This window comes from Brassica rapa, chromosome A06 (genome assembly GCF_000309985.2).
Source record: "Brassica rapa cultivar Chiifu-401-42 chromosome A06, CAAS_Brap_v3.01, whole genome shotgun sequence".
Classification (NCBI taxonomy): domain Eukaryota; kingdom Viridiplantae; phylum Streptophyta; class Magnoliopsida; order Brassicales; family Brassicaceae; genus Brassica; species Brassica rapa.
Window position 1 is genome coordinate 22,313,262 of NC_024800.2, and position 12,646 is coordinate 22,325,907.

At 30.4% G+C, this 12,646-nt stretch overlaps 1 protein-coding gene across 1 annotated transcript; it reads left to right on the forward strand.

Annotated features, from left to right (window-relative positions):
* Positions 1–2,180: 2,180 nt before the first annotated feature.
* Positions 2,181–3,757, forward strand: LOC103874384 (deSI-like protein At4g17486). The gene is made up of 3 exons (XM_009152794.3): positions 2,181–2,696; positions 2,943–3,230; positions 3,344–3,757. The coding sequence occupies exons 1-3, from the start codon at positions 2,555–2,557 to the stop codon at positions 3,574–3,576; spliced, it is 663 nt and encodes a 220-aa protein (XP_009151042.1). The 5' UTR covers positions 2,181–2,554; the 3' UTR covers positions 3,577–3,757.
* The last annotated feature ends 8,889 nt before the right edge of the window (positions 3,758–12,646 follow it).

The following is a 12,646-nucleotide window of genomic DNA, read 5'->3' on the forward strand; positions in this document are numbered from 1 at the left end:
TTAACCTCTGTTGAATATACAAAACAAGTTTTTAAAAGGTCTCTGACTATTAGTGCTAATCATATATAACCAGCAAATTATGATAAACATGACTAGAATATAGTACTGTAATCGTCATGAGCAGTTGACTACAATAATTATGTGCACAAGTTGTTGGTCCTCGAAGTCGTTCTACCAATGGACATGACTAAATAATTATCAAAGTCATTAAATAGATATAGTAGTGTTGACCTTTTAAAAGCTACCTTTTAGAATTGATATATACGATTATCAAATAAGCCAATTTCTGACTTGATGTGTAAAAGACCTTTTGTTGGATGCAAACTAATATGATATCACTTATCTTTAGAATTTGGGGGGGGGGGGGGGGGGGGGGGGGGGGGGGGTGGAGGGTGGGGGGGAACTTAACTTTACAAGAGTGATCACGTACAAATTAATAGATATTCGGAGTCAGATGTTCACTCCAATAGCTTAAACCTATATTTTAGTTATTTTGTTATTTTTCTTTGATATTTTTTAATGAATATTCAAATATATAATCAACCCATCTACAAAAGACGGCTAATTCGTCTGGTTACTTACTGCCTTTGTATATGTTTACAAATTATAACATTTGAGTAGGGAAATACAATTTAGTATATTCAATTAAATACATATCAGTTTGGTAGAATAAGAGCATATCAGTTTGGTAGAATAAGAGCATCTCCAATGTATTATTCCATATTTTACTCTAAAATGGTGCAACACCAAAATGGAGTAAGGTTTTACTCCAATGTATTACTCCATTTTCTACTCCAAAAATAATATATTTTATTAATAATTGTTAATAACACTTTATATTTATAAAAAAATTACTAATTAACCCCAACTATTTTATGTTTACAAAAATTCCTTAAAAATTTTATTTAAATTAAACAGTTATTATTAAAAAGTACAAGAAATCATAAAAATAAAATAAAAGACAATATATAAGTTGGTTTAATAGTGGCATTAGAATATTTTTCTCACAATGATCAACTAATACATTTCGTAATGAAACATAAGCTTCTTTATCTTTGATATTCCTAAATCGAACAAGAAAATTTTGAAATCAGACATTTTCATCTTATGTAATTTTGATATATGGAGGTGTAGCTTCTCTTCTAAGTTCAGTTGGTGCATCAAATTCACGCTCATTCTTAATTGTCATGTTATTTAAAATTATACATATAGTCTTGATGTCATGTAACACATTTTTTTCTAAAACCGAACATGTCCTTTCACAATAGCGAAACACAACTATAGATCTTTTTATGTTATCATTATTTTTTATTATTATTTTTTTATTATAGTATATATTTTTATGTAAAATTATTAAATAATAGAATATCTTGTTTATTTATGTTATTGTATCATTTAAAATATTATTTAAATAAGAAATAAAAACATTAAAGATTTAAAGGATCAATTCACAAATAAAAAAAATTCAACACCAAAATGGAGTAATGAGTAAGATTACTCCATAAATGGAGTAACCCTAGTCATTACTCCATTTTGGAGTTGAAAATGGAGTGGGGTTGGAAAAGATTTTACTCCAAAATGATGTTTGGAGTAGAAAATGGAGTAGAGTTGGAGATGCCCTAACTAGTCTAAAATTATCCAAGTGGTGAGCGTAATAATGTTGTTAACTTCACGCCCCAACAGCTAAGCATCGGTTGCTGAAAACGTACACAAAGAGACACCTCCTGAAACATGGCTCGTGGCTTTGTCGATTTTATATAATTATAATTTACCTATACCACCCTTTTTTGTAACACCCTCCACTTTCAAATTTGTTTACACAATGTCACAATCATCCCCGAGTGACCCTTTGAAACCGCTGAACCGGTTTATTCCATGCGAGTGATATTTTTGAAAAGTAATACATCACAAACAAATCATACACATTTTGCTAAGCGGTTGATCCAAGTTAAAGATATATATCTACTACATATATCATCAATTAATAAGATTTTTTAATATTAAAATTATTGAAATAATCTAAAGTTTATATAGATAATTTAAAGTTTATATAGGATTATTTTATATATGTTTAGTATATTTTATATTCTTATATATATAAATATAGATATAGTGTTAATAGTTGGGTAGACCGTCTAAGCCACTTTCTTGACCAATATTGTGGTTGATAGAGTTCATGTGATTTTGGCCGCTAAACAGCCATGGAGTTTTACTATTTATACGACTAATCAACATTTACGTGCACTTCTATCACTCTTCTTAGCTCTAAAATAGTCCTCGTTGGCGTCGCTGACGTGAAAACACCAATTAGTAATATCGGGGTCAAAACGTGAAAATATAAATTTACAGGGGCTAAAAGAATATGTGCCGTAAACAAAAGGGTGACAGAAAGCAGAAGAAAAAAGAATGTAGCTTTTAAGAAAGGAAGGAAACATGAACAGAAGCTTCTCTCTCAGATTGACCACAAAAGAAGCAGAATAATAATCCCACAGAGAACTAGATTCTTTCTTTCTTTCTTTAAACCCTTAAAGATTGTCCGGTTAAAATAGGAAAGATGTTGTGTAGAATGGTGGTGGTGACCGGCCGGAAGAAGAAAGCCGGTTCGGTTCCGGTTTATCTGAATGTATACGATCTCACACCCATCAATGGCTACGCTTACTGGTTAGGACTTGGGGTCTACCACTCTGGCGTTGAAGGTATCTCCTCTCTCTCTCTCTCTCTCTCTCTCTCTCAAAATTATTGATGGGTTTTGTTTAAAGTATGAATCTTTGGGATTGAAGTAAGAAACTTAAGTTTCTTTGATGTTTGTTTGTTTGTAGTAATTGAAGTTGACCGGTGTCATTAGATTCCAAATTTGGAAACTTTTTGACTTGTGTTCTGTTTTTATATGACTTTTAATGAATAATAAACTCATTAGATATGTTCTGTCCAAAAAAATGTAGTTCATGGGGTTGAGTACGGTTTCGGAGCACACGAGCATTCGACAACGGGGATCTTCGAGGTGGAACCGAAGCAGTGTCCAGGTTTCACGTTCAGGAAGTCTATTTTGATTGGAAGAACAGATTTGGATCCTGAGAAAGTCCGCGCCTTTATGGAGAAGCTTGCTGAAGAGTACAGCGGAAACACTTACCATCTCATTACAAAGAACTGTAATCACTTTTGCAATGATGTCTGTGTTCAGCTGACAAGAAGATCTATCCCTAGTTGGGTTAACCGTCTTGCTCGCTTTGGTAAGAAGCTTACCCAAAAAAAAACAGAACATTGGTTTACTCTGTTTTGATACTCTGTTTTAGTAAAAAGGTCATGACTTTTTATGTTTTGTGTTTATGGTTTTTGGTTTTAGGTTTGTTCTGCAACTGTGTTTTGCCTGCGGAGCTGAACGAGACGAAGGTGAGGCAAGTTAGATCGAAAGAGGAGAAGGTTCCGGAAGCAGAAGAGAAGAAACTTAGGAGCAGGTCAAGTAGGTTTCCACCTGGTCCTTCGCTATCTTCGTCGGGGTCTTTGAACAGGAGCAGAAGAGGAGGAGGGGAAAGGAGAAGACAATGTCTTCCTCCATCACCACCTGTGACTGCTTAGGTTTTAGATTCTCCTAGTAAAATCTCTTACTCTTTCTTTTTTTATGTTTTGTAATTTGATTCGGGTTGTAATGGTTTCAAGAAGTTGTGTTTATGTGAACAAACGTTTTATTGATGGTAATGGTATAATATCATTACATTACTTTGAACAATTATAAAGTGAAGAAGATAAGTTAAGTCCACTATGTAAGGACCGGGATACACTGAAACCCAACTTTCTTAGGACGGATAAGTCCATATGATTCTTCAAGGATCAACTTCTTTTGCCTCCATTCCTTCCCCATGCTTCCAATGGGAAACGGTATATAAAACAGCTCTGGAGCTTTCCAAACGCTTACATACCCATGTAGGGCTGTGGTTTTGAATCGATTCGGTTACGAGTTTGGTTTAATTTGGCAGGTTTACAAAAAAGCTTCGCTTTTAGGTTCGGTAATTGGTTAGTTTGGATCTTTTTTAAAAACTTGTTAACCAAATTTCCAACTGTACTTACTGAATTCACCAAAATTTTCAACTGAATTTAACCAATTTTTTTATCGAAGTATAATCGAAACCATAAATTTCGGTTAGTTTGGATAAATTTTAAAAAACCGAATTTACCTGAATATCAAAGAAATTTTTTTGGTTCAGTTTGGTAAGATTTTGGTCGAACTGAACTTATCCGAAATTGCATGCCTAGATCCATGTTTTCTTTGAGATGTCACACCCTACGATCTTTACATTTTGAAGCCTCTCTTGAAACTGAAAGTGGCACAAGCTGCGTTATTGAGATATCGTTGGGTAGTCTCCGTTGCATATCTTATCATAAGAATTCCTTTGGTGTGTTGTTGACTAAGTTGATACTCTCTAAGTCCAGTCTCTCTCCTTTCCATCTTCAGGAGCAAGTCAATGTATCATCCTTAATACATTCTTCTTCTGTGTGATGCTATTATAGCTTTGATTGAAAAAGAATTTATTGAGTTAAAAACCCCAACACCTGAAATATTTTGTACAATGACTTGGTCATAGGTGTTTTCAAGTTTCCCTCCTTTAATATTTATCCCAAATCCAATCCTACATATCACAATTTCAAACAGTTTCAGTAACTTCTGGTTGAAGTTAACTGGGTTCTCCAATGAATGAAGCAGATTGCTTGATGAACTCGACAAAGGAGGCGACTTCTTCTCTTACATGTCGAAACAGTTGCACCCTTTACGCTGTGTAGAGCTCAACAACTGTCATCTTTTTTACCCAAGAAACTGTCATCTTTCGTATTTTCTCTCTAGTATTTGTTACAAGGAAAAAAGACGAGACGATATCGTTTAAATTGTATGTAGTCTTGCAGGATAAGTCAAGTTAGGTGTCTGGTATTGATGCCACAGCAGTAGATACACTTCCAAACTTCAGGGACATTAGAGAGCCGTGTTTTTAGGATACCACAAACTCATTAAACTCCCAATCAAAAGAAGTAGAGTAAGAAATAAGTTAAAAAAGGAGTTTACATAAATTTAATTACTTTCTATATTTCCTCAAATCAACCATCAAATAAGTCTAGTTTTAGATTGATGCACACTTACATTATAGTATCGTGGTATATTTCTCAAAATAAATACGTCATGACAAACATTCGAGTTAAAAGATTGTAGGCAGAAGAACATGTCATGTTTCTATTTTAAATATGAACCGTATAATGGAGTATATTTGGGCTCATCAAAATTGATTGATAAGAAAGAAGGTAACGCACATGTGGTATTTAACACACACATGCATCTTATACAAATGTCAAATTATGGAAATGGTTCACGTATGTGCTTTAGCAAACAGTTCCGGGATGGGCATTATATAATATAATATCAAATCGAGATGGAACAAATTTTCTATGTACATTCTTCTGATTGTATTTTGGAGACTCTCACTTCTGTTTCATGCTTTTCTTGTTTATATACTTTGATAACAAGAGGTAGCCAAATAAAAAAAAAAAACTATTTTAAGGTATCTATCGTAATGAAAAATAGACTAACCGGAAATGCGCACAAAAAAAAAAGAATTGGATGTTAGTAAAAACATGAAAAAGAGTTTCACCATATATAAGGCTAGGACTTGACACAGATCCGATATCTGGGTTTTTTAAGGTATTTGTGATTTGCTCTGTAAGTTACGAATATCTAATTTTTTTATTTGCTTTACTTCGAAAAAATATGGATATCCAAAAAAACGGATATCCGGAAAATAAATAGATATTTACGGATATTTACGAATACTTATGGATATCTCATCCGATTTGATCAATACAAATAATCTTAAAATTTTAATATAATTTTATTTTTAATATATTTTTTGCGTGATATATAAAATAAAACTAAAAGAAATAGTGAAACTACATATTTTGTAAATTTTAAACTTAGTTAACAATTATAATAACACAAAACTTAAGAAAAAAGTTATAATTGTTTTTAAAAAAAATTCTCTTCTTTTTTATGTAATACTTTTACATAAGTAATAATGTGAATAGAATTTGTCAAATTATATGTTATAGTAATAATTATATAAACTTATACATTTAAAACATTAAGTATAATCAAGATGTATATATATTTCCGGATCGGAACGGATATTCGCTTTCCAAAATTTTGATATTTGTGATTTACTTCGAATTTAACGGATATTGATTTTTAGTATTTGTTTTGATTCGAAAGTTTACGGATATCCGAAAATTTCGGATCGAATCGAAACGAATAACGAATCGAATCAAATTTAACGGATAAAATGTCCAGTCCTGTATAAGGCCATGGTTTGGCGTTTTTGGAACCAACAATTCACATGAGAATCTACATTGCTCAACACCATCATTCTCTTTTCCATTATTGCCTTTGACCACTTTCCTCCTTATTTTTCTATATACATATATATTTATAAATTTATGAGATGTATACATGAACGCATTATCATGTGTATATCTTGTACTCCGTGTCACACTTTTTGTATACCTATCAGTTAAGTAAAATTAGTTACTTACCAATAAAAGTTAAACTTACTGTCAATCATTAATTGATTAAAAAGACCGTCGAGATGAAAATAGGTCATTGGTATGTCTTGTCTCTTGTAGATGTCCCTTATATAAATCATATTTCAGATTCTGAATTATGATTAGGTGCCTAGTGCCTACTAAAACTCTGTGTTCCCAATTAAAGCATAATTTTGATTTTCCTTAAGTTTGTTCGTTTGGATGTCATATAAACCCTTGGAGCATCAGCATCAGCAAACCCCCTTTTTGGGTTCATCTTTTCAATTTTTTATTATTAAATTCTTTTTCTTTTTTTTTTTTGATTTTTTTTTAAAAAAAAAAAAACTAGACCAATCGCGGACCGCTACGACACGTAGAGTCCGTGCTACAGTGATGAACTTTAGGAGAGAGGGATTCAGTCCAGAGAGCTTTAGGAGAGAGGGTTCATGTGATTGAGTTATTTTATTATTTTTTTTTTTTAATTTTTGTGTGAACTCCCCACATAAACCCTCAATACACATGCTCTTAGCATACATGCTTTCTCTATATGTAGCAGTTTTAAAGATTTTTTTCTACATGTAAGTAATAATTTTAAGCGGAGTTTCAAATCAAAGCAAAGTCTAACTTGAAATAAAAGATGATATAACAGCTACGAAAGATTTACTACATTCATCGAAATATTGCTGGCCTTTATAGTTAGAATAATTGACTTAAAGTGATTTTGTGTGGTAATAAAGCCGCCAAATATGCGATATGGTCAACAACTGTAAATGATTTCATCTAAACTATTAAAACTGAAGTACAAATTAAAACTAACCCTTAAACTTACACAATATTTACAGCTCAATGCCATTGAATTAATATTAACTATTTTTATAGAAAATTAATCATTATTTATAAAGGGTTAGTCTGTTACAGATATTCAATGCTATTTACCTGCACAACGATGCTTTCAATTTTTCACTTTACTTTTACCCGAAGAACATTACTTGATCATCAAAAGTGCAACAACAAAACACAAAGCTTGCTCACGTTTTTCTGTCAAAATTTCTAAAAGTATAAGATTAATCAATCCAGTTTAATCATCAAAGTGCAGCAACAAACACATTGCTTGATCAAGCTTCTTTTGATTTCTCACTCAACATCTACCCTAAGAACATTACTCTGTTTCATTACCTGCAACAATGAAAGACCGAGCTTGATCAAAAGTTCCATAAAAATTCTCACAAAATTCAAGATTAATACAGGTTGATCATCAAAGTACAAAAACAAACACAATGCTTGATTAAGCTTCAGTAATCGAGTACTAATTATTAATTCAGTTCTGTATTTTTTAAAAGATGTTAATACACATTTTTTAAAGTTCTGTTTTAGGCAAATTTAATATCGATGAAGAACACCTCAAGTACCGATTATTAATCCAGATTTACATAGTTTTCAGTGTTCAAAAGATGTTTATACACAGTTTAATTGCATTTTTTGATTACACCAGAATTAGCAGACGATAGTTTTGGTTTGCTCTTATAAGGTTATAGATTTCGTGATTACCAAAATGTATAAACCGGTTTCATTATACCATCTCTTTCAGTATTCCATCATTTTTGAATTGTACATTAACAAATCTAAACTAATCCTAATTAGTTGACAAAATCTAAACTTAACATATCCTAATTTACAAACGTATCTCCCACATATCACGCAATCCACTTATATACATAGCTTATTTCTAAAAAAAAATAGAACTAACAAAAGAAATGAATTTATTAAAGTTTTACGTGATTCACTCATATTTTCACCTTCTTTATCCAATAAATTCTATCAATATTTCAAATGATCTTGGGGTATAAAAAGGGAATATTTTCATATATATTAACTAATTTACATATGTGTGCCTACAATGTAGATCTTAAGATTGACTCCACAAAATCTAGCTATTAAATACAAAATCATAATAGTTTGTATTGATATGCATGACCCTATATATAAAAATCACCCTTCCGCTCTCTTTCTTGAGAATCAGAACAATGAAAAAGTTTCTATCACAAATATAGATTCTAATAATCAAAATAACCAAAATATTTTATTAAAAAGGTAAATATACATTTATATTCTTAGGGTTAACTAATCCAAACCTTAGGATTTAGAGTTAAGGGGTGGAGACTTGGGTTTGAGGTTTAAAATTTTATAAAATATAAAATAAATATTAGAAATTTGAAAATAAAAATTTTAAAAATAGTTTCAAAAATATTTTCGAATTACAAAAAATAAATTGAAAAGAAAATTCAAAAATTCAAAAAAATATTTATAAAAAAGTTCGAATTTTAAAATATTATTATTATTATATTTTTTTTATATATATCTAGGGTATTAGTGTCATTTTACCTATTAAATAAAACATTTTGGTCATTTTCCTTCTTGTGATCAAAACTTGAAAATTGTCTATTTATGAGAATTACCCATTTGATAATGATGTTTTTTTTATTAATTTTAACAAAAAAAAAACAGAATTACAAATATATATATTTAAATGTTATAAAACTGTATTCTTTATTATTTCAGTAGCTCCATAAAATTCACTTATATTATATTGATCTGGTAATACAAATACTAAAATATTAGTGTACATATTATTTGTTAAATTAAATAAAATTTGTAAAAATAATTAAATTGTATTTCAAATTACTTTTTAAAAAATTATATACATGTTAGTGCCAAATGTCTCCATACACAAAACGCATACCAAAAATTATTTAGCTACAACTGCATTATATAATGGAAACATATCTAAAGTATATAATGGTCACATGAAAAGCAATAATCAATGTATAAAAAACAAAACCAACATCCGCGCGGGCGCGCGGGTCAAGCTCTAGTGTAATTTAAAATACTAACAAAATGTGTGTGGCAGAAATAGATGCAATCCTAGAGACCTAATTAGTTGACCTTAATCATGTAATCTTTAGCAATTTACAAAGATTTGTTTTCAATAACTGACTTTAGTTGAACGTCTTTTATCGGTCTGAGATTGTTTATCATCTATAACTCATACACCCATACTATTATACTAATCCAGATTATATGATAAAACTGCAGTATCAATGTTGTAAACCACTATACCTTATTGCCTAGTCGTAAATCCTAACTATGAATTTTCCTTAAAACATTTTTCCAAACATGATTATTGGGAGATGTCTATCTAGCACTATTCTCTTACATGTGCATATGAAGATTGCCATATCTTTTATACCTAGCCTAGGAAGTCGTTAACTGAACTACGTACCTATATATATTATTAATGTTCAATTGATTTCAGTTGTAAATCCATAAATAGTAATATGGTAGAAGAACCACAACGATAAGCTTGTTTGATTTCGTTTACTAATAAAGCTTGATCATGGCAATGATCTATCTTTGAATGCCCAGGTTAGCCTTTGATATATAGGTGAATTGTCTGTTTTGTCCAAAGATTTGTTTTCAGTACGTATGTTTAGTAGGATCATATATAATAAACTAAACATGTCCAAACTCAACAACCTCTCTCTCTTGTTCCTATCAAATGTCAGTAAGATTAATGCACACCACGTTTAACTAACGATGTTTAGAATAAGTTCAGTAACAAAAATAATACGTAAATGGGCAATACTTTTGATTAAATTTGAGTGAACAAAATAACATTTTCATGCACTAATTAACAGGGCCCAGGGGATAAACACATAACTAAATATTATATAATAGGAATGGACAAGATACGTTTTCATATGAATCTGAGTCTATATACCTCTACCTATTTATCCTCTATTTGGTGAGTTCAGTGAAAATTTTATTGGGACAATAGAAAAGGACCTTCCTAAAAGGAAAAAAAGGGTCACAGAAGTTCAAAGAAGAAATGATGATGAATTCACAAGCATGCCATTATTTTAAATCTCACCTTTGCTGCTTCAAAATGCTTTAAGAAAACAAAATAATTAGAATAAAACTGCACTTTTATAATTCCCTCTTCTTTATTTATTTACTTTTTTGAAAAAGTGTGGGGAAAACAAAATCAATTTACAAACAGGTACATAGAATAATCATTATAAGTTCCATTCGATAAAGACCTCGATCCAAAAAATATTATCACGTTGAGATTCTAATCTATTTCTATCGTTTGACAAAGTTTGTCCCATATAACTGGTTATGGATGTCACCAAATATTATAGTGGCTGACTACTATATTGTGCTACCAAAGAAATTGTAATCGCATGCACGCCTAGTCGCCTACAGAACTCTAAGTTAAATTGTACTATCTCCGTTCTTAAAATATGTATGTTCTAAAAAATAAAATTATTTCAAAAAAATATATTTTTTATTTTTTCAATGTATGCTTTTATGAAAAATTATAAATTTTAAAAAAATTAATGACGTTTATTGAATTTCTATTGGCTTAAAGTTATGAAAAATTGTTATTTACAAAAAACAATGCATATTTAATGAATTTTTTTAATATATGTGAAAAGTCTAGAATATGCATCTTTTAAAAACAGAAGGAATATATCTTACTAGATTTTTAATATAACTTAAATTTCCTTGTTCAAGCCGAGTGGCTACAACAATGAAGTAGTAGTTGTTCAAAATAAAAATGTTGTGTTTTATCTTTTTTGTAATGGATTAAGCATATCAATGAAGTAGTTTAAAAACTTAGAATTTCCTTTGGTTCCCCTTGTTGCAGTTATGTGAGATTATATGTTACAATTACATTACTACAGCTTTTTCTATCCATTGTCACCTTGTAAATAGAGGCTTTTATCGCATACTCAAAAATCATGTTTTATATATAAAAGATCTTCCATCGGTTTCCTCAGTTAGATATAAAAACATACATTTTTGTAAGGTTAATTTATCACCAAATTATAAGCTTGTTTTTTACGTCCGCAGCATCCAAAATATGGCAAGAACTCTCATGAAATCAAAGCAAAATTAAAAGCTAACGAAATCATAATTTATTTTGATTATTTATATAATAATCATAAATTATACAATATAAAATATCCATAGCTTGCGTAATTTATTTTATTTATTTTGAGATTTATTAGATTGATTATTTATTAATTTATCTATAGCATGCAAATAAGGGGACAAGAAATCTTTTTGGATCCAAATAATTCCTAACGTCAAATCATTATGTGCTGCTGCAATTTAGATGCATTGCATGTGTACAGTCTATATCGCAAAGAGCTAATTAGCCACTCTAAATTATAATTCAATTAGTTCAATTCTTTTTGTTTTGTTTTGGCTTGTATTAACAACTGATAACTTGTATACGCATGCATGCAAGAAGAATCATCTGATCGGAGTGGTGAAACTAACGTATTTTACTGCATGGCTGCTGCGTACGTAGTACTTGATCATTTACTGATGCAGTTGTGTTATTAACTTATTGTAAAGAAGAAATTAGTAGTGTGGATACTAGTTGTTTCAGGGCGTGATTGGTTGATTTGCAAGCATCCGTAAAACGTTGTTTATACAGAGTGATTGCGGTTATACACATTTTAAATCAGCAAGGAAAACAATCTTCTTTGTGTAAGAAACATATTAACTCAAACATTAACTTAAAAATTAAAATTAATTTATGATTTTATGATTAGTAACATTTTTGAGTTATGCTCTTATTCAAACTTAATCAATTTTAACTCATGTCAACAATCAAAGCTAATATTATTTCAAAACGTTGATAAAACAACAAAACCCTATATTACAGATCAATGAAGTTAGAAAAACAATTATTTTAAAAATTAGAATTTGATTGTCCTGTTTAGGCTACAGGTAGGTACACTTTCTACTTAGCAGCAATCCCAAATTGAAAAGAGAAACAAAAGAGATGGTGAAATGAAATTTTAAAAGGAAAGAAAGTAAGGTCCACCGTTGAAAAATGAGAACATGCATGGAACAAAAACCAAAAAGCTAACTACAAAATTTTCAGACCCTTACAAAATCTCATCTCTCTATCTTCTTTTGATATCTTCCTTCCCAATGTTGTATCTTTTCACTACATAAAATCCCCACTTATTCACACACGAACACAAACACATGAGTACTGGTTTGCATGGAGAAA